General features: G+C 40.7%; 1 protein-coding gene across 2 annotated transcripts in view; it reads left to right on the forward strand.

Annotated features, from left to right (window-relative positions):
* The first annotated feature begins 2,329 nt into the window (after nt 1–2,329).
* Nucleotides 2,330–27,422, forward strand: part of FZD6 (frizzled class receptor 6) — a 28,410-nt gene continuing 3,317 nt past the window's right edge. Inside the window, exons 1-5 of one of the 2 annotated variants that reach the window (XM_030943424.1) lie at nt 2,330–2,399; nt 2,890–3,270; nt 20,051–20,247; nt 23,091–24,108; nt 26,470–26,618. In XM_030943424.1, the coding sequence (XP_030799284.1) occupies nt 3,091–3,270; nt 20,051–20,247; nt 23,091–24,108; nt 26,470–26,618 (1,544 nt within the window). In that variant the 5' untranslated portion in view covers nt 2,330–2,399; nt 2,890–3,090. The other variant, XM_030943425.1, reaches the window with a different exon arrangement.

Here is a 27,422-nt window from a genome sequence, read left to right on the forward strand (position 1 = left end):
TAATAGAGCCAGAAACAAATATATTTAGATCACACTCTGAGAACCAACCTCTGGAATAACTTGCTTAACTAGGTTCTGAGCAAAGAAAGTATATTAATAGAGTGACTGAAGAAAGGCTTCATGCTTCCTGTTCTCTGCCTTTTCCTGTCATCTAATAAAAACATGAGAGTCTTTAGAGAAGGAAAAAAATGTTACTTAACCATATCTATTTCTCAGAGATTTATGTTAAAAAATGCATTCTGATGGAACAAACTAAGCCACGACTTTATATAATGCCTTAGTCAATGGAACTAGAAAGGGAGTTCATTAGAAATCTAATGGAGTGTGAATCTGCACTGAGCATGCTTTGTCTCTGAAAGGTTTCAATGTCTCTAATGGTGTTCCCCGAGCTGAGAACAACTGTGCAACCTCAGCAAGGGCTGATCAAGAACTTCCCAAGAAGAACTTCTGCAGAAATGGAGTGGGGAAGCTGTCCCTTGCATGCTCCTGGGGCTCTCACGTCCAGACCCCTGGAGTATGTGGCCTCTCAGAGCTCATGAAAAGAAAAATGTAGTATTTCTAGGATAGGAAGAGCTACTGAGAGAGACTAGGACAGAAGACAGCTGGAAGATGAGAAATGGAGCAATGACAAAGGATAATGTAGATGGGGGTTATCATATAGTAAAGTACATTAACTTCCACATCCTGCAAATAACATTTAATTTAGCATCATTTGCTTGTTTGTACAGCAAATTTAATTCCAGCTATCAAGTTACTCCACGTGCTCAAGTGCCAGAACTACGTAGATATGCAGCAGGTAGGTACAATCCTCCTCATGATTCACAGAGGTGCTGAAATGGTTTGGTGTAAGGGAAGCCGGACAGTTTTATGTTTCTTTAGAGTGACATAGGCAATGACACACAAAATACCTGCACGAATAGAGAGCTTCTAGATACTTACTGTCTTCTGAATAACCATATGCAGGTTCATACTCTCCATACACAATCCATGGAGGGATTCTCTGGATGAATGTGCCAGACTGCACAGACTATCCAGGGGCTCATTAGAAGAGAAGCAGTGCCGCCTGAACATCATCAACCTATTCCTAAATCTGGTTTGCATGTCTCAGCATCTGGTGTTTCCTGTTCCAGTCCTGGAGCATGGAGCAACTTGCATGGTTGAACAACAGCCTGATGAGACCTTGGATGGCTCCATGACGAGAAATTTGGTCACCTCTGCTTAGTAACATTACAAATTTCTATAGTTAGGTCTCATTAGCTCAGGCCTGTGTTTGTGAACACAGTTGAGCACTACTGGCCAGTACTTGCTGGTATGTGTGGTCTCGGCCAGCAGCAGGTGTGGGAGCAGTAGGAGGACAGTTCACACATCCTCGAGCTGCGTTTCTGGAAGACAGCAGTAGTCTGAGCACCAAAGTCACCGCAGTGCTCCTCCTTCACGTGAACGGTCATTTCCCTTTCTTCTCACCACAGCGTCCCTTTCCTCAGCAAATATTTCTGATTACTTCCCTTTCCTTCATTAAATTAAATTGCTGAACATCGACTTCTAATATCAACCTCTTCCTCAGCTGTAGCCTCATCTACTGAGTGTCTGCATCCATCATCTCCTGAGGATTCGAGCCTTTTGCAGGATGGCAGCTTGGGTGCCAGCAAAAGTAGCAGTGAAAGTAGCGACCAGGGCGGCAGCGAAGGTCGCAGCATGGGTGGCAGCGAGAGTGACAGCGAAGGTGGCAGCAAGGATGTCAGTGAAGGTGGCGGTGAAGGTGGCGGTGAAGGTGACAGTGAAGGTGACAGTGAAGGTGGCAGCGCGGGGCCCTCCCGCCTGGCAGAGACCGAGGTGCGTTTGGAAACAATCCTGGAGAACGCTTCCAACGGCGGGACAGGTTCATGGCCCGACATTCGAATGTCTGTAAATTGCCTTCAGAATTTATACAGGGCATTTCAGAGATGTTTACGAAAACCCCAGTGTCGAGCCAGTTTGAAGGGATTTTCACGCCGTTTTCGTCTGTGCTGCAGTCCCGGAGCCCTTCTCAGCCGGGGCTCTCCCGGCACGCGAGGCGCGCTGGGGCAACACGGACGGCTCCGGGGCCGTGGCCGCATGGCCGGGCCACTGCTCCTCACTGCCCCTCACGGCTCGTCACTGCCCCCCACTGCTCCCCACTGCCGCTCCCCCACTGCCCCTCACTGCCCCTCACGGCCCCTCACGGCCCCTCACTGCTCCTCACGGCCCCTCACTGCTCCTCACTGCTCCTCACGGCCCCTCACTGCTCCGGCCGGGGCCCCGCCCGCCGCCACCGGCCCGCAGCCCCGCCGGGGCGGGAAGGTGCAGCCGCCCCGCCCCGCCCGCCAGACGCCACATCCTGCAGGTGCCGCGGGGCGGCCATCGCGGAGGGGCCGCCACCGGTGAGTGCGGCGGGCAGCGGGTCAGGGCCCCGTCCCGTCTCGTCCCGGGGAGCAGCGACTCCAACTCGGAGCGTTGCCGCGGGGTGGCCGCCGGGAGGCGGGTCCCGGTGAGGGGGCGGCGGGGGCGCGGCCCGGGCGTGGCGGGGATGCGGCGCCGGGGCCGCGCCCGGCGAGCCCCGGGTCCTGGGCCGACTGCACTGCCGAGCCCGCGGGCGCCGCTTCCCAGGGCGGGGCTGGGAACGGGGCGTTGGGAGCGGCGGCGGCTCCGGGGCCCGGGCGGGAGCGGGGGACGAACGCGCCGCTCCCGGAGCGCGGCTGCGGCCCCGGCGGGGTGTGTGGGGTCGGGGAGGTGCCGCGGGGGCACCCGGCCCGGCCGGAGCCGCCCTCTCGCCTGCAGGCCGGCCGGGAGGCCGAGCTCGGCCTTCGGACGGGTGGTCGCGGTCGGGTTGTTTCTGCTGTTCACTGCTCTGTCCCGTCTTTGCACGTACAGGCTCGAAGAAGAAGGGATTTAGCAAAGTCGCGCTCAGCTAAAATGGGACAATAGGTAAAGCAGCTCTGAGGAGTCCGATCGTGTGCCTTGCTGCCTTGCGCCGGAGCTAGCAGAGGAAGATGCGTGTTTTTATCCTTGTGCAACGCCGGTCTGTCTAACTGCTGAACAGAGCGATGTGCTGAAGTTGGAGATCCTGACAAAATGGGAGCACTTGTGTTCTCTGTGACCTGCAGTTTACTTGTAGCTCTGGTGCAAGGGCACAGCTTATTCACATGTGAGCCAATTACTATTGCCAGATGCTCAGGAATGCCTTACAATATGACTTTTTTTCCAAACCTCATGGGGCACTATGATCAGGACACGGCTGCTCGCCAAATGGACGTAAGTTTCTCACCCCTGTCTCCCCCCCCAAATTGTATGTAACAAGTTTGTCATTAAGAAACTATTTGGGATTCCTGTTGCACTGAATGACAAGACTGGTAATGTTTAGTGAGTAGATGTGTCTTCAAACAGAGTGTTCTAGAGCTCCTTGTAAAGCACTATATAAGGGAGCTACCGACTTCCTCCCTCCACCCTGCCTTGGATCCTGTATTAGAGTGGAAGAGGAATGGGTGTAGCACAGCAATGTGGCTATTCAGAGCATTTTGGCAGAGCTGATCACATATAGCTCAGGCACTTTACTGCTATACAGAACAATTGTTGAAATTCTCAGGAGAAATAGTTTATGATATCCTGGCCTGCTTGAACTCAGTGCAAAAATCATATTTAGAAGATGCTCTTTGCTCCTCTCTCACCTTACATCTACTAAGGAGGATCACCTGAAGTTATTCTTAGCCCTATTCTCCATTGTGGCTTTTGCATTCTGTTGTCTTCTGACTGGATGCTGAACCTCTGAGTGAAAGAGCAACTTCACTCTTTTAAACTGAAAATAAGCACTTTTCTTACCTGAACTGACTTGTAAGTGTGGCTCCCCTGAGAATATGCCACGTTGTGGAAAGGCTTTGCCCATAGCAATACCTGTAAAGGGCGAAAGCCTCTCTGGGTGAGAGGCTTGTAAAACAAGTTTTAAACCTGTTTTAATAATGGCTTTTGAGTGGTAAGAGGAGGGGGAAAATCTTAACACAGGTCTTGAAAAGCTCAGTGTCTTGTGCTATGCAGAGAGTGCAACAGAAGTGAGATGAATATTAAATTTCTGTTTTAAAAAAAATTATATGTGGTGTTGAAGGTGCTGCTACTAAAATCTTATTTGCATACTGTTTACTGAGCTTGGAGGAGGAGCTTGGTTCAGTTGCCGAAACATGTTTTTAGTGTTGCTTGGGATAATCACAATTCCCTGCCAGTTGCCAGCCTGGAATAGCACAGGCTTTGGTCTCACATTGGTTTTGTCAGCCCAGTGTAGATGTGTGGGAAATTCTGGTATCAAATGTTAAGCCATTTGTATGCAGGCAACTGAATTTGCTGCAGATCTCTGACAAATTGAGGGCTTTTTAGTTGGAAGGCAGGCTGTAGGCTTCAGCTGTGAGCTGTGCAGTGCTTCTCTAGCCATCACTTCTCAGGAGTGCTTCCTGCAGTGTCTGCCACTTTATCTCCTCAGGTACACTGCTGCTTCTGACTCGGTGTGTGTTAACTGCAGCCATTGAGCCAGCACTTGTCAGTATTTGTGCCTTCCAGTCATGCTGCTGCTAGGGCAGAGAGACCACAGAGCCATTTTTATTAGGTTGCTATGGCTGACTTTTCTCAACTGTCAGTAACTTGTGCCTAGTGCATGTGTGGAGGGAGTTCCTCCTGGAAAGTATTCATGGCTTGCCTTACATATAGTTACCTACCTTCTTGTATAGCTGTTTCATAAAAAAATGTGTGGTAGTGAGAAGTTTTCTTGTTTTCTCTCTTTTTCCATCCTGTCACCCTTATAACCTGACTACTAGTGTTGGATTACTACTCAGCCAACTGGCTGGGTGGCTGCAGGGAACAACACTGTCTATTAGGATTTAATTTGCCTACTCTCTTTGATTTGCTTCCTAGTCTCCTGTCATTCCCACCGCCTGGCCTCTAATTTGATATTCCTAACTACTGTGGTGCTGTGCAGACATTTCTGAACTGCCTCTTGTGTGGTGGTCTGGCTGCCTTTGTTGTGGTCCAGCAGTGATGATGGATTACTTGGTCAAAGAGAATTTTTAAGACAGCTGCTTTACAGGTGAAAGGGTCTTTGCTCCATTCTGTATGAAGTTCATGTTGAATCCACTGCTAGTGGTTAGATTTGGCATTAATATGGTAAAAGCTTACTGTGGTTCATTGATGGACCTTCTTTCTGAGAGGGACCAGTGTGTACCAGTGTCACATATTTTGATGTCATTCTTCATATCATTCAGTAATGGTGCCAGTTTATCCATAGTTGATTGCAGCAGAGAACCTTCTCAGGATTGCCAAAGGATTCTGCTTTTCAGGGGATTTTCAGTGTTGCAGCAGGGGAGGAGGAGTCACTCACTTCTGGAATAGTGTTTAATTTCAGTTTGCAGCCATAACAAGGCAGTGTGTTAGGAGATGGAGGAGACTTCTGTTGTTTTAAGAGCTTAATTTTTTTGGTCAGTTTTCAGTCCAAACTTCATTCATACCAAAGAAAGAATTTTAATGGCATGTTTTCACTCTGTAGAAGTGCTTTCCTTTGATCCTCAGTAGGAATGCTTAAAGGCTTTCTTTTTTAATTCTGTCTTGTTCCTCCCCTCCCTTCCCCCTGCCTGTTCTCAAAATTTGGCATGAGATTTACATATTTGCATGTAAGGTCTCACAGGGTTTTGAGGTTGAGGCCTCCAGTATTTTGCTCCCTGTATCATAACTGACTTTTAGTAGGATCATTGAATCCTAAGGAGCAAGGTAGGGCTTTCTTCCAGAAAGCAAAAATATTTTGTGCAGAGAGCCCTAATGTTAATCCATGTTTATGTTTCTATCCCCTCTAAGAATTTTTGTGGAGTGTTTACTCCCCAAAAGGACCAAGATTTGTCAAGGGGGCAAGTCTCACCACAAGGTGAAGTTCACTCTCCAAAACAGTGGTAACTCACCATGCCCTGCTCTGAAGGCTCTACAGATGTGTTCTGCTGCAAAGGAGTGTTGTATAGCAAGAAGATCTGTGCTGGGGATGTGTTAAATTAGTATTTCTGGATGGTATCTTCACAGTACTCCTCCAGAAGAGGATGATGTGGAGCTACTGTCTCAGGTAGTGGTTGTCTTCGAGGAAAGCAGCTGATAGATGGTTTTACAATTCTGCCTCATGTATCAGCTGTTCATAATGATGTGCTATAAACCAGAACACTGAAACACTAGAGCAGGAAGATGACTAACTCAGTCCTAGGGCCTCTGGTATGGATGTTCTGGTTAGTGAGGATAGTCCCTCTGGGATCTTGTTTTCTGAAATAAAAAATGTGTAATTTCCAGTTGCTCCCTCCATTCACATATTTATTTATTTAGTTTAATTTTGAGCTTTCAACTTGACAGACTGAGTTTTGACTTCTTGAGTTTTACTTTATATTTGGATTCGTTTTGTTTACACAACAAATGGTGGCTTTAGGAAAGTAAAACCACATGGTTTTGTGGTGTGAAGTTTTGTGTATGTTTGCTAAACAGCTTCATGACTGTGGAATCTGATTATTTGCAGATGCCTACCATCTCTGTATCTCAAAGCAGTTTATCAGTAACTGTTCTGTAACTGTTCTTGTTACTGCTAGTTCAGATTGGGAGGTGGAAGATCTAGGGTTTGTCTGATGAAGAAAATAAGTGGACATAACAGAAGATCTGTTTCATTACAGCTGCACTTAAATCGGTGTAACTCCCCCTCGTGGTCATCCACAAAAACAAGTCCCTTCTAATTCCAAAGGTATTCCTACTTTAACTATCCTGGTATAGGTTGTCAACTGAAGGCATTATTCCATCAGGGAAGAGAGTTACTGTGTTGTAACTTACATTCTTATCTCTTAATCTGTTCTGCTGCAGTTCTGGAATGTGTCCACAGGAGACGAGCCCTTAAGACTTCCTGATGTGGGCAAGATCCAGGTCTGTAGAAGTACAAAGGGAAAAGGCTTGCCAGTGAGCTTTTAGAGCAGACTATAGAAAACACTGGAAAATGTTGCACAGGGAACAATGAAGTACCTCAGAGAGACTGAAAAAATGATTCAGTATGAATTTTCCATTCACTTCTGAGTTCATGGCCATGTGCCAGAATATGTGCGTGCATGCCTATGGAGGGTTAAATGCAGCTGGCTGCAGCAGTGGCAGAAATTGTGTGAGAACTGGGGTCAGTTGAAACAAAGCCATTTAGAGGGGGTTAAAAAGTACCTTCCAAAGTTTAATATTGAAGTTGCATGAGTTAAAATTTGTAGTGTAATGGCTTCATTTGCTTCCACTAAATCCAAATTTACACTTAATTCAATATAATGATACTTATAAAAAACCTGCAAACCTGGTGTCTGCAAGTTCAAATTGGTACGTGTGTGTGTGTGTATACACACAGGAAGGAAAAAGCTGTCTACCATTGTAGGTTGGGAGTTTTGGGGAAATAAGTGCTGTTTTGTGAAAAGGTTATTACTGGGATAGCCTGCAAAGTAGCACAGGTGTAAATTTACTTAATCTCTAGAGACAGACATCTTTGCTTCTCACTTGTACTCCACGTGAGCAGTGCTTGGTGTAATATATGAAACACTAGTACTTGAAACTTGAAGCTTAAATCTCAGCATCTTTTAGGAAAACAGTCAGTATTGTTGATCTGCTTGGAGTTATGTTTTGTCCCTGGTGCTGCCTCAGACCCTGAAGTGGAGAAATGTGTGCAGAGGTGTGGACATTGACCCAATGGAAGAAGCACAAAGGAGTGTTCAATTCATATTTTGCTTGTAACATTTTTGTCTCTCTACTGCGGTACTAAAAAGCAGGAAACACTTTTGTAAAAAGCGGTAAATTTAGACCATCATGTGTTACTGTTTACAAACTAAGGTAACTTTTCTAGCTTCTCAGAATGTAGTGGATGTCACGAAAGATTGTGTGATGAAACAGTTGAATTGATGCTTGTTAAATGGAAGTTGGCAGATGCCAAAGTATTTTTTATACATACTTCATATGGATCAAAGGAAATACAAGACAGTGCAACTGACTTCTCTGTTGGTTATGTCTCAAGAAATATGGAATAGTGGACATGAGTAATTCTTTTGAACATCGCCTTGGAAGTTGCAGAAAAGCATTGACTAAGGGTTTGAAAACGAGAATTATCTGTGTAATTTTGTAAAATAACAAAAATTTGAGATGCGTGTTCATTTTTTGTGCTCTCTTGCTGTCAGGTATTCCAAAGAAACATCATGTTTAGTTCTTAGAGTGGTGCTTATAGCAACATTCATAAACTGGTTTTGCGGATTCTTATGGGTACAGTAAATTACAGCCACTAAAAAAGTGTTTGTTACCTCAGTAGTACTGAGGCCCTTCAAGTGTGATTGGCTTGTGCAGATTGACTGAAAGCAGACAGGTGAATCTGTGTAATCCCATTACCCTGGCTCTGAGCATATCAGTCATCTGCAAAATCTGCTGCTGCTATCTCTGAGCAGCAGGACTTGGCCCACTTGATCATGTGAATAGCACTGCCTTGCTCTTATTCTGCAAGGATGCTGTTTAGAATGCATGGGGGTCCAAAGTACTGCTTGCTTGGCAAAGAGATGGTGGCTGGGGTTCTTGGAGAAGGTGTTGACAGCGTGATTCCAAGAGCCTCCTCTCTATCCATCTTCAGAGGTTATGGCTACTCTAGCAAGTAATTTGGTGTTACAGAAGTGGATCACTAGGTGAAGTTGTCAGCACACTTCTTACCTGTCTGCTGCCTGAGATAGAGGAGTTCTACTCTGGGTTAGATTTTGGCCAGTCTCACTGTGCGTGGGGTCTGAAGCTGGCCTGTGGAAGGCTGTCCTGCACATCTTTGTCAACAGCAGACTTCTGAGAAATACCATGGTATCTTGTTGTTTGTCTCCTGCAGATGTCTGTCCCTTCTGCAGTGCCCTGATTAATGTTCAAGTGTAGCTGCAAGCTGTAGGTGGTTTCTTAGTCCTGCTGTGCAGCCGTGTCTCCAGTTCCCTCTTCTCCACACTCAAATCTGCAATTACTGGGTAAATGAAGGCAGTGATGGACTTAGTCCTGTGGCTGTAGCCTACTCCTAGAGGACACCTGTGGATGAACAGAACAGCTTCCCTGAAACTTTTTATATAGAGAATGAAAGCAGGAACAGGGCTACTGAGTTTGTAACTACTTTGCTTTACTGATGGAAGGCAGGTAAGGCCTGGGAGCTGAGCTGTCTGCTGAGAACACATCATCGTTGGAGTTGGGGAGAGTCAGCAGTGGTACAAAGCTTTGAGACACAGGTGCAATTTCCATATTGTCTTAGTGTTTTTTTGAAGTGGCTGCTGCCCAGTGGAACCTTGTGAACTTCACCTGGTCTTTAGTAAAACCTAGCATTAGATTAGGTAGGATAGGTCTGCTGAGGTTGATGTGGTGACCATGATTTTGAAGGTCATCTTCACATATCTTTCTTTGAATAGTAGGCAAGTAGGACAAAATTGTATATTGTTGGGTGCTGGTGGTCCACACTGTTTGCCCTCTGCTGTCTGTGAGCTGTCAAACTGTGGGATCAACAACTCGGTAACAACTCACACCCAGTGCATTGGCCCACAGCAGCTCTGGCAACAGCCACTGGGCAGTCTTGAAGGATTTGGTGAAGCAAGGTACATTGTGGGACATCTTTGCAAGGCTCCTGATGTTTGTCATCTACAAATCTAGCCTAAGAATGGCAGAGGATCCTGATGTCTTTCTGAAGTGACCTTTGTGGTGTTTGGGTGTGAGATGCTCTTTGCCCACAGTGCTGCATGGGTCAGGAGGCTGGATGGAGCTCAGGCTCTCGTTGTGTGCTGGTGGAGGTGGAATGCAGGCTTAGTTTTCCATTTGCAGGATGGATGTTCAGAGTGATAACTTGGCTACAAGATATTACCTATGCCTTCTTTGATAAAGACCATAAAAAGCAAATGGTCCAGAAAATAACCACATTGGATGGGGAATGTGGTCACATGTCCATGATTTCTTTTCTAATTTGACAGTGCAGTGATTAAAGCTGACAATTTCTAAAACTACTATTGTGTCATCTCTTTAGTTCTTTACTGTATTCCAAAGGGAGGGGGTGGGAGTAACTGCACCACAAAATTTGCTGCCTTTTTCTCTCTCTCAGTGCTGACTGTTGATTCACCAGCCCTTAGGGACAAACATAGTTCCTTTGTCACATGGTTGCCTTTTTGGGTCTTTTCTATGTATTTGTGTGCATCTGTGATTGCTGTAACATGTTGGTAATTTGCCTGCCAGAGTAAAAGATGCATATGTCTGCCCTCTTCTTCTGAGCTGTGTAGTGTAGACGAGTGGAGACTTGCTAGATTTCTGCATAGCTATTGGGAGAGGTGTGCAGGGGTGTGTAAGAGCTGTGTGAGTAGCTACGGTATATGGGGGGAGAGAGGCCTGGATGATCAGTCTTTGTAGGACAGTAAGGATGTCCTCTTACTGAAGATACCTCTCCTCTAGACAAGAGCTTCCTGGGAAGAAAAAAAAAATCCACCTTTCCTGTACTTAAACTTCTGGTGGATCAAGTTATTTCAGAGACTAACCGCATCCTTCCAAGTTTGGCTCATGCTGTATTCCCCAGAGGGCCTGCATAACCAGATTTCTTTAGACTCAGTAGCTACTGCCACAAAGCACTTAGTGGCCAAACTCTCCAAACAGTTTTCCTGCATACAAAATTAAAAGCATTGCTTTTCTGGAGAGGGATTGTACCCATCCAGCCTCATGGTGACCTAGCAATACCTGTTTGCTAGTATGCCATGTCCCTGCTGCATAATGTTTCACATGAGCTAATGCTCTTGCAAGGAAGGTACAAGGTGCACCACTCTAAGAATCCAGTTGGGTGGGGGATCTCGCTGGGGATTATACACAGAGCTACAAACAGAACATTAAATGTCGAAGGTTAGCATGGCCCACAAATCATAACGTGACAGGGAAAAAGAAAAGGTGGCCTTAAATTTTTAGAATGGGAGAAATGGGAGGATAATGAGGGGAATGTCACGAAGATGAGCACTGTGGGCTAACAATAAGGAAACGGTGTCTAATGCAGGCATTCAAAACAGGGGAGTGTCTCAAAGGATGACCTACTGGAAGTAGTGAAAGCAGCAGACAGAGGTAGTGATTGCAGATGCTGAGGTAGGTGACTGCAGCTTCATGGGCTTTAGCTTGGTCAGATTACTTGTGCATACCTGACTGACATCTCCTACATCATAACAAAGTTGGTTTTTTAAAGACTACTGAAGTTTTCATTTAAGACTGCTTAAAAATGCATGCAGTAGGCAAGAAAGAAACGGTGCAGGTTTACTAATCTGGTAACTTGGCTGGTGCTGTTATGGTGAAGTGTGTCTCCACACTCACAGAGAGAGGGGGAAGCATGAATCTGGATGACTTTTGGAACCAGAGCTGTAATGACTTCTGCTTTTCTTAGAAATGGGGGCTTTTTTAATTATAAGACTGTCTATCAACATTATTACAGGTAATCCTTTACATTGAATGCTGCGCAAAAGTTTAGCAATAAATCCACGTACTCCTGTAACACATGGCAAATAGGAGAATTTAAGATTTGAGGTTCTTATGCTATTACAGTCCAGATGTAATGAAGCTTTGTCTAGACTTCAGATGTTTGAGGGCCTGCAGTATACCTTCCTTCAGTTAACTTATAGTTTTCTTTTATGCTGTCTAGTTTACACAAAATCTAAACCAGATACAATGTATAACTGAAAATCTTTGTAAAAACAGTTCAGTTCTGTAACTTTTGGGTGAAAGCTCTCATGTTTGTTAAGGACTGTAAATTGCAGAGGCTGGAATAGCTGTAATTTAGGTCAAGCTATAATTTAGGTTAGAACAAAAAAATGCAGTGGATTTTGGTCATAAGCTATTTTGAAAAGTATTTGAAATACTTGTACTTTAGTTTGCTTCAGATAGTGAGATGTAATATTCCTATTTATATTGTTTATAATCTTTGCTGTGGTTAAAAAATATAGATATATGTGTATCTTTATTTTGCATGTGAAAATACTTAAAGAGAAAATATGGAATTAAGTTGTTTTACTACAGAAAGAAATTCTGTTGCTAGATCCCTGTGTGGGCCATTCTCTTGAGTTGGACTTGGTCCTAGTGAGTCCCTTCCAACTCTGAATATCTTGTGGTTCTGTATAGTTAATAAAAAACCATTCAGAGTGTATAAAAGTAAAAAAGCAGAATAGCCTGCTTTATCCTTCTGTGTCTGTCCCCATTTATAGTGTCAATGGCAACCTTAGTGCCGAGGTGTGGTATTGGAGTAGTTTTATGGAGTTTATCTTACCTTTTTTTGAAAGTGCATGAGTGCCTTGCTGTCCTATTAACCTTTGAAAACATTCCCCCGTGTGCTTTATCTTTGCCCTGGTAGGATTTTTGATTAATATTCCCATAACCTTTGAATAGCTAATATGAAAGTTCAGACCAGGATGTATATGCAGACGTGCGTGTATAATATATATGTATGTATGTATATTGCATACATATATATTATGTATGTATGTATATTATATTGTGTTGGAGGAGGGATGCTGAAGAGTTTGCAGACAGTCTCGTTCTTGCTGCAGATCCATTGAACGTTTGGCCGCTGAGCGATGGGGCTCCCTGAGCGGTTGCCCAGGCCGGCATCTGCACTCTTGCCAGGACGGGTGATGAAGCTCCGTCCCGCCCCCAGGGGCACCTGGCTGCCCGCTGGCGGTCCCGGGGCACTTCACAGCACGGGGTTTTTAGGATCAGCTGCCATCCTTTGCCCTCTGAACACTGATCCGCTGTCTGCCGAGCGGCCTGCAGCTCCTGTCCGTCCGGCTGTGGGAGGAGCGCTGCTGGGCACAGTCCGGTTTATCAGCCGCTGCACTGGGCTGTGCGCAGGCTTTGTTCACAGCCCTTTGACAGTCGAAGTGCATGTGTTGCCTTTGCTGTTCGGTTGAAGGACAAAAATAAGCTTATATCTTTGCAAACATCTCTCTGCAGAACGGCATCGTTTGTCTCACTGCTTGTTTACTGCCCATTTCTTTCCCTGCACCGCCCCTAGCCTCTACCAGCTCTTTGAACTGCAGATTTCCGGGAGTAGGAAACTTAAACTATTGTCTTTTAAACTATGGGGGCAACCTACTTTGTACTCTGACAAAATACTTCATTCTTATCTATGTAAATGTTTAGTTGATTGCATTTTAAAAATGTTTGAAAAGCTTTTAGATAAAACACAACAGCATGTACTTTTAGTTTATTGTGGAAGCTGCAGAAAGTAATGCTTTTTTTTAAAGCAGCTTATTAAAATAGAAATCAAATTACTGTATGTTTGATCAGGGTTTTTTTACCTCTTTTTTTTACCTTGTCAAATCAAGATGCATTAATAATGCATATTAAACTTTAAAAATATTCGGATTTTTATATTGTCAGAAGATAATATATATCTTCTCTACATTTATAGCCAAAATATAAATGGTGACTTTTAGTCCTGAAAATCTGTTGTTGGTTTACCCATGTAATTTTAACTGAATTGAGAAAATACAGATTACAGCTGATACTTGCTGCTGGCAGCAGTAGTTGATTATTACTCAGAGTTCAGGTAGAGACATGGTGTGTATGGGCTCTGAGATGAGCTCATACCATGTTCTTGCTGGTTTAAAGGATGGTTGACATTGCACTAATGTTTCTGGGCATTCCCATGTTCCTGTTTTGCAGTTCTGTTGAGTAGCAGCTTTTAGCAGGCATGTAGCAACAAGGCACTGACACTTGCAGGAAACTGCCTCAGCTTCCTGCAAAATCCTTACATATGAAATTAAGTGTATTTAACTTGCCTTTGATCTAAATTCATCAATGTAACTTCCAGTGGGAAAAACCTAGTCTTCTCTCAACCTTGCTTTGAGTCTATTGAACTTGTGCATTTTATCCTTCGTTTAGTTTCATGTGTTGGGACGTTTATTTATCATGACTTAGTTAATTGTGCATGAACTAGAAGTCAGAGGTTCTTGGCAGCTGATTCACTATGGCCATCAGCAAACTGCCACCCTTGCCAGCCTGTCTAGGAATTGCATGAAGGCATTAATCCCTCTGGGTGTGATGCTAATCTTGTTTGCATCCAGTTGAGAAGAACTCCATTGTAACAATAGTGTAGGATTAAATCAGCCGTGCCATACTTGCTCCACTGTTTTTGATGAAAGAGATTATCACTGTAAAAGTCGCTAAAGATACTGTGAAGATTGTTAGTGTAGCTCTGTGAGTAGAAAGAGTAATTAATGTCTCCTCTTCTGAGATAGTTTATGTACACTGTCATTGACAGTGGCTGTATTTCCTGACTATCAGTCACATCTGAAAACTTACATATTTATAAATATATTCCGTTTAGGGTTTGAGGTTGTACTTAAATTCTGTAGTGACTGGATAGTAGGTTTGTCTATATGGTACTGTCAATTATTAACAATTAATTTTTAATTATTAATCATGAAGGTGCCCTGCGAGAAGCAAGGGAATTTGTGATCCTTCTGGGCCCTTTCCAGTCTGAGATATTCCATGACTCTATTATTCATTATTGAGGTGGGGGTTATTTCCTGTAAAGCAGATACATAGTTACATGTGTATCTTTAGTATAGGTAGGAATCTCAGGTACACAGTGGAGTACAATTGTAGAAATACAGCTTTAAGCCCACCTTTGCTTCAGTGACTGAAATACAGAGTTCTGTAAGCAACAAGGTTGTAGTGTTGTTCCTTTAGTCACAGCATATGTATCAAAGAGGTGATATGGCTTAACACTGAGACAGTTAGTGTCTGTCATTGTTTAACTCAGTTAACCTCAGTGTTGACTAGATTAATGAAGCTAAATGCTTCCACATGGTAGGTAGAGCCCAGAGGTTAGGAGAGCAGGTTGTTACTGTCTGTATCTGACTCCAGTGGCTGAACAAAGGCTCAAGTCCTCTGTGTGTCTCAGCAATTCAAGGTATTTCCTGTCTTTTACAATGAAGGTTTGCCATAGATGATTGTAACAAAGACATTGATATTTCAGTCCACAGTTTTCTGTATTATGAAAGTGTCTCTGTGACACTAATCAGCAGAGTACAGGAGAGTATTTTCACTTACTTGTTTTGGTATATGCTGGTAGTTATCATACATCAGAGCCCCAGAGACTGATCATCTCTGGTAATGCTTCTCTCTAGGATCAGACTGAGGTGAGGTACAACAGAGCATTTGAACTGTTTGCATGGAATAATGAACTTATTTCTCTTGTGTCTTGCAGTTGTAAGCCTGCTAAGCACAAAACAGAGAAGCATGGTGAGCACAGGATCCATATATAGTTCTAGGTTGCAATGTACTTGTTGGCAAGGCACATTTAAGAACATGTTTGCACTTAGACATTTTTTCTGTGTTTTGCACCATTTGTCTTCACTTGTCTCTGTTGTGTTACTGTTTGTAGAACCACACCATAACTGGATTTCTGAGGTAGTTTGTCTTTGCTGCTAGAGAAAATATAACATAGATACACTCTGTAAGGAATCTAGGACTTCATAAGGTGTTCATATTTGTTAGTGGGTGGTTTGCATCCCACCGTCCTTGGTTCTTCACTGATAGTACTTGAGGCATGCCCCTCTTGCTGTTACAGGCTACATCATCTTTGACTTTACAGCCGCTATTAGTTTGTTGTTTTGGGGGTTTTTGTGTTGTTTTTTTTTTTTTTTTTTTAAGATTGTTACTGTATTCTAGCTTGCCTTATATTTACTGAGTTTTGTTTCCCATTGTCAAGAAGATGAGAATTTATATTTTCGAACTTACACTGACTGTGTGAGGCTCCCTTTCTGTTTTTTTCAAGAGTGTGGTTTCACTCTATTTTTAGCATTCTCATCACCCAGTGTGCAGATTTTCATCTCTTCTTCAAATGACAGGGCAGTGGTTGCTAATGCTTGAAATGCCAAGTGCCTTAGTTTCCTGGAAGAGTGAATTTTGTTTGTTTGTGCCATGTGCAGACCCTGAACTTCCCAAAGAGAGGAGGATTATGGTAGAAGACTGAGTTTAATCCCAGACATGCATGCTTAGGACACCAGCATGTGCATGCATGCAATTTACCCAGCTGACCACGTGGGTAAAATGTGGTTTGTGGTTGGGACATCCACGGTTCAGATAAAGTGTCCTTGAAGGAACTGATTTTACTGTCAGTGAGCTTGTGATCTTGGCTTTACTTTGTGCTTGTAGACTATAAAGCTGGAGGAGCAAATACTTTGGTTTTGGTAAGATTTTGTTTTTATGGTCCATCAGGAAACGCAGACATACTATTTTCTATGAGCAGACTTTTCCATTTTGGCTAGCTGGAAGAGAAGCCCACATTTAAATATACCTCATTTTAGCAGAGTTCCAGGCACAATTCACTAACTCTTCTGATGTTCTTAAATGGTAAAAGTAGGCAGTTGCTGAAAATATATCTGTATTTTTCAAATCCCATTTGTGTGTGCCTGAGGCAAAGTTTTACATTTTATAGAGGTTTTTTTGGTTGAGAAAACTCATTGGCTGTAAAATCTATCAGTTTTTTTGACTGACTCCATACTTCTGCTGAAAGGGAAAATTCAGATTATATATACTTCAGTTTCCAAAAACATGGTCACAGCCTATATTTTTTTAAGCAACTGTGCTGGTAAGCCATTGTAGACTTGTTTTCCAATGCCTGCCTAAAGAATAAGAAGAAAAGTAGGTATAAATAAATAGATACATGTTTTTTTCCCAATAAGAGGTATTAAATCCTGAGCTGATAGTTTCATGCTATATCAAATAAATCACTAGAGTGGTTCCCCTTAGTTACTTGTACTGAAACCTCTGATAACAAACTAATTCATAAATGGATCTAGAAGAGGGATAGGTACTAAATTTGCTGAGAAAACAAATGGGATGAAAGAATTGCAGAGAGATCATGTACTAGAAGCAACTGGACAATAAAATGGTAGGTGTGATTTAGGATAGGGAAATGCAGAGTAATAAGTTTGGGGTAAAATAACCCCCAGAGTAATAAATATGGGGGAAGAGTAAGACCCACTATCTGGGTGGGCACAGTAATTTACCAGTTACTGTCACTCAGAAAGACTTTGTTGTCACTGGAAATGTGATGTCAGTCTTCAAATTTAGTCAAGGCAAATAGAAGACAAAGTATATTAAGAAAGGAGCAGAAATCAAAATATAAAGCATTACTGTACTAGTATATAAATATATTATAAAAATTATAGCAGGAAGACAAAATGGAAAGGAAAAAGTATAGTGCAACTTGTTACCTGTTTGTCAAAACACACATTAGGCTGCAAAACCAGGAGTTACAATAAACAGATAAAATGCAGTATTTTCTTACCAATGTCTGCTTAAACTATGCAGGACAGCTTACTGCTGTAGTATTTTACAAAGGGTTCAAACATAAATGATTGAAAAAGGGAGAACATGCATTTTAGGAAGAAAGGTTTGTCACTCTTCTCAGGACAGTGGTTGTGTTGCAGCTTATTTCCTAAACCCTTGCTAATAGGAAACTGGAAGAGATGTCAGCTTGTCTTATTACAGCCCCTTTGCTGCCAGCCAGGTTGGAATGAGGTGTCCAGCTGAATGGTCTGACTCAGGAGGTCAGCTTGTGTTTTCAGAACATCAAACTGCTCTTGTGCTCATACTTTCAGGTGTCAGAAGGTGAATATTTTTAGCAAGCTGAAAGAAATAAAAGAAATATTGTAAGGACAGTTACTTTTGGCAGCCAAGTCCTTGGAATACTACTCTGATTACATTATAGGCTAAACATAGCATTCTTCCTAAAATTTTTTAAATTTATCTGTTAGGGTGGTTTTACATTTAAATAAAATATACTCTTTAAATGAGTGTTTAGACAATGACAACATGCTTTAGTAAAACTCTGTGCAAACGCAAACATTTTATTCTTGCTTGTCATTCGTTATCTGCCTCTAATATACAATATCATTATACATATTGTGATTTTTGTGCTATTTTAGCTTTTAGGTAGCTTCATATGACAGAAACTCTGTTAGAGTGGTAGAGGTTAGTTTTATGTCCTGACTTTCTTCTCTGGATGTTTTCTTTATGCTCATTTTCTATATCAAAGGAGCAGGCTTAAAATATGTAAGCTTATTATCTGTATTGGAAAATGCTATTTAGAAACTGTCAAGTTGCTTATAAAAACAATTGGTAAAATATCTCTGTAGGTAAATGCAGTTTCATTGATATAAATACCGAGATTTTAAAAAATTTTTACTTTTCTAGATAAGATTGATGAAAAAGTTTTTGGCTGGTGTCCAAAACTTGCTCTAGAAAATTAATTTTACTTTTTATTGAATGAGATGAACTGTGGGTAACAAAAAGGAAGAATTCAGAACAATCAAGACAAATTCTGCAAGACAATGTCAAAAATAAACTCAATTTCTGTAACAATTTAATATGACTACCCAGGCTATTTTGTTTATCCTAAGTTCCAGGAAGAACAGAGCAAATACTAATTAACAATTGAGAAGAAAAGAAGCATCATAATTATGCAAAGGGAATTTAATTCATTTAAGGTAAACTCCTAAGTACTTTTTTCATCTGAAGCTGTGCAGACTTTAGGAAATAATCCAATTTACAGAACTGGTACACAGTATACCAGAACTGCATTTCTGTCCTTGTCAAGAAATACTCAAATCCTGGGTTCCAGCAAAGGCAGCTCAAGAGGAGACATTCAGAGAGGGGATCAAACGAATGTGTGCCTCTTGTAATGGCATGTGCAGATGCAGCACACAGCTGGAGTGCTCTGAAGGGTACTGCCAGCATTTTTTGGTTTGTCATAAAGTACTTGAATGTTATTCTTTCTCTGCCTTATCTTCCTCCTTCCTCTCCACACCCTCCTGTATTTATTACCAAAGTCCTTTAAGGACTTGTAGGTATTCAATTTTGTAAGGAAATTTTATTTAGCAATGTCTTTTCTTTTAAACTGCATGTTCAGTAGTAAGACTTGCTTCTTGAGTAAGGAGAGATAGATAGATAGATAGATAGATAGATAGATAGATAGATAGATAGATAGATAGATAGATAGATAGATAGATAGACAGATATGCAATGCTTAAAAGCTGGAAAAAGTAAGGATACTGTTCTGACCTCAGACTCTCATCTTTCCTTTTACAGCCGTTGGTTGAATGTTTGAAAGACATAGATACTGATGGGAAATAATTAAATAAAATTCTTACTAAACAAAATCTTACTAAAAGCTTGGCCTACTTTGAAAATTGCATGCACTGTTCCTGTTTAGCATCGCACATAACGTTTGCACATACAGTAGTATTTTGAGCAAAATAATTTGCCCTAACAATATAGCTGAGAAAATGTAGAACAGAAAGGCTGGGGTTTTTTTCCTTAAAAGCCTGTCTGACTGTGAATAAGCAATTGAATGCATTGAGCAGAAAAAATTAAACTTCATTCTATGAATTCTTTAGTAAGAACAGTCATCAGTTACTCACTGCCTGGTACTTGGTAATCCAGGCAAAGAAATTCTCAATCATGTTGATAGAGATTTTAAATGAGATGTTTAATAATGTTTAGACCTCATTAACAAAAAAAAAACCCACCTAAATTTCATTAGCATGAGAGATGAGTATATCACACCACTTAGGACTGAAAATGTAATCTAACAGGAACTACAGGAACAGACACACCTTGGAAAACCTCAGGGCATTTGTTTAGAAGCTGATTGGTGTACAAAGAAACTCAATGTTTTACTTTATTTTTAAATATCTTGGGCATTCATAATACCTTTCAGATTTCTAACATTGTCAGATAGGAAAGATGAGGTTTGGATGGCCAAAGGTTGTCCAAGATCCTGGGACAAGGGCTAGGCTGGAAGTGCCAACCGAGCCTCTTGCCACTCAAGCCAGTGGGTTTTGCTTTTTCAGAACTGCTGAACAAACACTCTTTTCTAGTACCTTTTCAAACCTATATAGGATTAAATGTAAGCCCTAGTGATGAAAGTTAGTTTTGATGCTTTGAATTATCTTTTAAAAATTGCTAACCAAAGCCTTTTTCTTCCCTGTAGCCTTTCCTTATTCTTATGAATCTTCACTGTTCGCCAGACGTCCACACATTTCTGTGCAGAGCCTTTGTCCCAGCCTGTCTAGATCAGATTCATGTGATTCACCCCTGTCGAAGCCTCTGTGAGAAAGTATATTCTGACTGTAAGCAGTTGATGGACACTTTTGGAATTGCATGGCCTGAAGAGCTGGAATGTACCAGGTATTTTTCATATTGACACATGGTGGGAGTGGTATTTTCATGTTTGACACAGACTGAGTTGAAAATCTGAGGCAGGATGTTTAATATCACCTCGCAGTAACTTCCTTGGAATGCTGACCTTGCAGTGCTTATGCATGGGACCATTTCTTTATTAAAACTTTTTTGTTATTCAAATTATCACCTGCATTTTTTGCCTGTGACAGTTTTTGCAACAAAGCTCTGTGGCAGTTCTTTTCAATAATCAGATCCTTGCAAGAGGTAGCTTTTTCACTGCACATTTCTGAAAGTTTAAAATACTATATGTTACAGATTTTGCTTTGGTTTCTGATCTCTAGACTAGGGATGATCATGCTTACTTTATTAGGGGTCTTAGACATAACTGCTCATAAGATAATGAAATATAGAATATTCTGGTTTTCAACAGACCCAGAACATTGCATAGTAGAAACCTTTCTTTGCCCCTGTTTGAATGTGCCAACCTAGTCTTGTGTTGCTTTTCCTGTACTGCCTGCCAAAACTCCCTTTTTTGAAGTGTCACCTGTTCCTCAAAGGTGTTCACATGTCTTTTTCAGATAGAGGACAACTAATACTTCATCTGGGGAAAATATTTCTATATATTTTAAATGGAAACTGCTGGAAACACTCCAGTGTATTCTTTCTGAGACTATAACCTCCAACTGTGGATATTTATAAATTATTAAGGCCAGATTTTTTTTTTGTTTGTTAACACGCATCAGGTCAAGAGGTGCAGGAAAGGAGCAGAGACTGGAAGCTCAATTTTTAGCGGTTGCTAATCTGTGATGGGGCTGAGGGAGAGCTGGGACAGTTGTCCCGTGGATGACTTCTGGTAGAAATCAGTACTGGAGTCAATATGACAAGTGACATTAATGCCATTTCCCATAGTTCTGCAGAAAAATAGAAGTTACGGAGTTTTAAGACAAGAAGGCATTAACTTCTCCCATCTTTTATGGGGTTCTATGTGACAATAGTGCCACTCAGCCAGCAGATATCTTCAAGGATTGTTTTGAAAAAGTATGACAATTACAAGTGAATCCAATTATTCAATATATCTTTAAAATTACATTTTAAATGAAATTATGTTTTTTGCAGGATTTAATGTAGCCTTAAATTATTTTAATACTGTTACCATTTACTGAAAATGAACCTTTCCTGTTCATACGTGAAGTGATACCTCCCTGGTAGCCAATACTGAAAAGTCCATGTTCTGAGAAGTCCAGGATGTTGTCAGAGCAGCAGAAATCCTGCTGCTGCAGCCCATGGAAGAGGAGCTGGAGTGAGCATGGGCAGTAACTGGAATACTGAAGTTCACACTTCTGTATTCTTACAGATGAACATGAAGCTGATTAAGACAATGAGTGGATGAAGTTCACTTTGTTTCCACATGTACTCCTCCAGCCTGTGGTTAATGAAAGAATCTGCCATAGCATCAGTTTTCTTAACAATTAGTCTGGATTTAGTTGGACAGCGTGATAGGCAGTAAAACACAGAACTGAAGGAGTTTTTAGCTGGAGCTGAGCTTGGATGCTGAATTGAGAGGCTCTTGTAATAGCGTTTGACAAAGAATGTCAGCGTAACAGAATTTCACTTTAAAAGCTAGAATGTGAAACTTGTTCCTTTTAACATACACTTAAACTTGGAATGCATGCGACCATCAATCCCATTTTGAGTAAATGCTTACCTCTTGAGTTAAATAATCTTATTTGAAGATACATCCAGCACTACTAATATGATAGTATTATAAAAACATCACATCCTGTGTCCAGTTAAACCCTGGAGCTGTTTTGAAATTAAGTGCTAGAAAACTGTGACAATACTAATAATTTTGACAGCGCTTGCATATTCTACTTAGGTTTTTTTTCAGTTAGGTTGTTTATTGTTGGTAATGAAATAGCAGTACAACACAAAAAATTCTAATAATCATGTACTAGTCATCAAGTATGATGTCTGTCTTCTTCCTTGATTGGAAGCTTGTATTTTCACAAGATTTTTTTGTTGTCACAAACAGTCTGTTATCAAAAACTAAAAAAATATATATATACTGTAAATATTTTATGTACGTATGTAAAAGTTTAGTATAATTTTAAAGTGTAGAATGATTGTGATTTGAGTAGTGTTTCATGAACTATAAAACAACAGCTAGAGAACAACAGTTAAATGTGATTGAAATCTTCTGAAATAAAGATAGTTGAAGTTTGGTTTTTGTAATGCCATTTGATTTTTTTTTCATATAATTTGACATTTGCATCATATATATAATTTAACAGTGCTTAGGATCAGATTTTTCTCATATTTCTAAGAAGAGATTCTGATGCCTTATCAAGGCTGACCTAGAACAGAGGCTAGAGAGAGTTAAAGAATAAAGCAGGTATTTATTAGAAGGCCTCAATGGATGCACCTTGGGCAGCACAAGAGCCCAGCCAGGGCTACACCCAAGATGAACCCAAAATGGTCACAAAATGGACAACTGGTCACGAGGTTTCTCACTTTTATAAGTTCTGGTCCATTAGCATATTGGAGTTAATTGTCCAATTATAGCTTTAGGTTATGAAGTCCCATCCTTCTTGTTTTTCTCTCTTTAGTTCACTGCTGTTTATGCTCTTGGGCCTGAATTTTGGGTAGTTGTCTTTGGTTCCAAGCTAGGAAAGGAATTGTTTTTGTCTAGCTCCTCTATGTAGAGAGCTTACCATCCCTTAATATGAAGCTCAGAACTACACACTAAAGCAGCACCGAGTCTGAAAAATATAAAAGCTAAAACCCAAGGCATCAGTTCTAGTTGAAAATGAGGGCTATTGAGATATTTCCTCTTCTCTTTACTCATTCAGGTTAATCAATTGTGATGAGACTGCTTCTGCCACTGCTGCTGTAACCACAAACGTACATGGAACTCAGAAGACCCCAAGCCAGATCCGAAGGGATTATGGATTCTGGTGTCCCCGACACCTACACACTACCAATGGACAAGGCTACAAGTTTCTAGGAATTGATCAGTGTGCACCCCCATGTCCTAATATGTACTTCAAAAATTATGAATTGGATGTGGCAAAAAGCTTCATTGGAATAGTTTCAATCTTTTGTCTTTGTGCTACGCTGTTCACGTTTTTAACTTTTCTGATTGATGTTAAAAGGTTTAGATACCCAGAGAGACCAATCATCTATTATTCTGTCTGTTACAGCATAGTCTCTCTAATGTACTTTATTGGATTTTTACTTGGGAACAGAACTGCCTGTAATGAGGCAGATGAGAAGTTAGAAATTGGTGAAACGGTTGTTCTTGGCTCCCAAAACAAAGCCTGTACTGTCCTTTTCATGGTTTTGTACTTTTTCACTATGGCAGGAACTATATGGTGGGTGATTCTGACCATCACTTGGTTCCTTGCAGCGGGAAGAAAATGGAGCTGTGAAGCTATTGCACAGAAGGCCATGTGGTTCCATGCAGTTGCCTGGGGAATACCTGGTTTTCTAACCATTATGCTCCTTGCAATGAACAAAGTGGAAGGGGACAATATCAGTGGAGTTTGTTTTGTGGGTCTCTATGACCTGGATGCCTCGCTGTACTTCGTGCTTTTGCCGCTGTGCCTCTGTGTGTTTTTCGGTCTCTCTCTCCTTTTAGCCGGCATCATTTCTCTGAACCACGTGCGGCAGGTCATCCAGCACGACGGCCGGAACCAGGAGAAGCTCAAGAAGTTCATGATCCGAATTGGGGTTTTCAGTGGGTTGTACTTGGTGCCCCTTGTAGCCCTTCTTGGATGTTACGTTTATGAACTGGTGAATCGGAAAATCTGGGAAACTACTTGGGTGTTTGACCACTGTGACCAGTACCATATTCCTTGTCCCTATCAGGCAAGTAATGTTTTCCTTTATAAATAATACTGTAAAGTTAATTAGCAAAAACCCTTATGCATATCTGCCGTGCAATGAATAAATTATTTTTACATTAAGTAATCAGTTCAAAAACATGGAGTGATTAGTTCCTCTTCAAGTCAAAAAACAATGGAATATTATTTTTGCTTTGAAAATTTTAATCTAATTGGTAGTGTTCAGCAATTAAATTCAACTTGCAGCTCTAACAGTATATATAGCTTTTTATCATCTTCGAACTTCATGTTAGAAGTTTTGGTGGAGGAAGGTCGTTCTTCACAATATTTGTTTCTGAAAGAATTTGCTTAGTACTTCGATGCCAAGCTCAGTATCAAAGTACTTAAGTTGAATTTTCATCAATTTTAGTTGAAGCTGAAATAAGGATTCTTAAAAATTTAGACAAAATTGGATTTTAAATGCTGCTTATAGTCACAGATTTAGAATCACTTTTTTCTTTTTTTTTCTTTGAAGTGTAGAAGTGTAAACCATATGAATTTACAGAACAAATTTCCCACGTATTTTTTTCACAATAGCTCTAGTTTGCAGGCTGATTTTCAGAAATGCAAAGAATTCTTTATTAAAAAAACCAACCAAAAAAAAAAGTAAATGAAAAAAAAGTCAACTTAAAATTGTGGAGGTGATTGTGTTTAACATTTGCCTCTTAAAATCCAACTTCCTTGGAAAGACTTCTAAATTTAATCTGCCTATGTTCAGTGGATTAAATCTGCTGCAGTTGCAGGGAGTTTTGTATACTGACAAGTATTAGTTCTTTCAATTTAAAAACAAATATTTAAGAAGACAGCATCACTAAAAAATGCAAGTGTCTTGTGTCATCTTTCATTGCATTAAACTTCCCATCTATGTTTTTTGCTGCAATAAACTTTCATTAAAAATGAGGAATAGAAATACAGACATTATGGAATTATCAGGATTGACCTTTTTCATTCTTAAACACCATTTAGTATCCTCTGGATTGAAGTCAGTGTAGGCTGAGAGTAGCACAGCTCACAGACTACTTGGTTATTTTGGCTTCCAATGCTGTTTCTTAACAAATGTATTTTGACTTCAGTGGGTTTTATTCTGAGCTCTGTATAAACCTAAATGCTTCAGAATATGCAAGTTTGAAAACAAGACTTTTATGCTTTAAAAATAATCAATAAATGTGTTTTGTAGTGCTTAAATATAACAGCTTGGCATAATAACACAGAGCATGTATTTTTAGCCTTTAATTAACCCATTGGAAGGAAGAAATATCAACATTAAATATTACACAAAGATCTACTTTATGGGATCTGTCCCTATGATAGACAGTGTGTACTAATTGTGGAATAGCTCAAAGTGGTGTGCTTGGCCTTGGCTTATCTGAGCTGGCTTGTAGACTTTTGTTACATTTGCCAGATGAAAACCAAATAAAAACAGACTGAAGTAGCTAATGTTACCTGGCTAACAAAAATAGTGGCTTTCATAGATGGGTCTGGCAGATAAGACAAGTGGCATAAATTAAACTTGCAGCATGACAGCTGAAGATGATGATCTCTCACTGGGTTAAATGTCTCAGCTCCTATGATACAGCTCTGGAAATAGGTGGATTAATTTTGCAATAAACAGCTACTGTGTAGTTCCCTGCAGCTCCTTGAAGATGCTGTCTAATCAGATTAACTCCCAACTAATCCTTCCAGTACCTGAAGGGAGCCTACAAGAAAGAGGAAGAGAGACTTTTTACAAGGGCGTGTAGTGACAGGACAAGGGAGAATAGCTTTGAACTGAAAAGAGAGTAAGATTAGATTAGGAAGATATTCGGAAGAAATCCTTTACTTTGAAGGTGGAGAGGCACTGAAACAGGTCTGCCAGAGAAGTTATGGATGCCTTATCCCTGCAGTGTTCAAGGCCAAGCTGGAATGGGGCTTTGATCAGCCTGGTCTAGTGGGAGGTGTTCCTGCTTGTGGCAGCTGGGGTGGAAGTTGATGATCTTTGGGGTCCTTTCCAACCCAAACCATTCTGTGATCCACTTATTGTTTCTTTTGAGTTGAAGGGATAAATCTTTCACACTTACCTCTGGAGAACATTTTTACTGATACTATTACTCCCAAAATTACCTTTCATTTCAATTTAAAAGAAAAACAATTCCTTCTGACAGATCTCTTCTGTGTGTATATTCAGCTGAACACATCTGACTTGTCTGTACATGTCTGATGTTTGTCCACAGTACAAGCCTCAACAAAGAGCAACAGTCATAAGGAGAAAGTCTCTCATTTAAGAAATGTATTTGTTTTCTTCCTTTAAAAAAATAAATCAATAAGTATATTTTCTTCTTTGCATTTATTAAATTTTGTTATCTTCTAGGCAAAGGCACTAGCAAGACCAGAAATATTTTTGTTTCTGATGAAATATTTGCTGACATTAATTGTTGGCATATCTCCAGTGTTCTGGGTGGGAAGTAAAAAGACCTGCTCTGAATGGGCCAATTTCTTCAACAGAAACCGCAAAAGAGAGTAAGATTTTTTTTTCTCTGCTTTTAAAAATGTATACTTAAGTTTGGCTTTCAGACATGTTTTTCTATATATAGCTCAGATAATCAAAATGTTGTGCTCAGACTATAAATGCTGGTTTGGACATCAGCAGAATTCCACTGGAATCTGGGGGTTTTAAATATGCAGTGACTTTTTAACAACAGTCTCAAGAAGACAGTAAATCTTTTCCTCTGCTGATTTCTCTTTTGTAGAGCAGAAAGTGTGTTGCTGTGTTTAGCATTGGCTAATACATCTCTGGTTCAGTCAAAGGAGGAAAGATAATTTCAGTCATCAGTTTAGTTCTTTTCAGGTGTTGTGACCACATCATTTGACACAGTACTTAGTACTATGTTTACTGTCATACGATAATAATGTCCTCTTTTCTCCTCTGCCAGGCTTGTCTTCTTTTAAAATTAATATTCATTGAACCCTCCTTACTACTACTTTTATTGCATTAATCTAGTGTTCCTTTTTTTAATTAAACAGAAGAATTCAGTTTTATTGCCTAATTTAAGCAAATTTATATCTGTGGATTTAAATAGCTTATAAATTTTGTCTCTGTTTCTTATAGTTGTTGCTTTTTTCAATTCTTTTTTATGTCTTGATGATTTCTTTTCAGATTATCTGTTACTTGTAAATTATATTGTGGCTTTGGATAATTTTGTTTCTTTGGTTTTCCCAAGGCAGTAGTCTCTAAGCTCTTTTTATTTTACATCTCCATTCCTCAATGGTGAATCTATAGCTTCCTTTCCCTCTCCCCTCTTTTTCCATTTCCTGTATCATTTT

The sequence above is a fragment of the Camarhynchus parvulus genome, chromosome 2, assembly GCF_901933205.1.
Source record: "Camarhynchus parvulus chromosome 2, STF_HiC, whole genome shotgun sequence".
Lineage (NCBI taxonomy): Eukaryota > Metazoa > Chordata > Aves > Passeriformes > Thraupidae > Camarhynchus > Camarhynchus parvulus.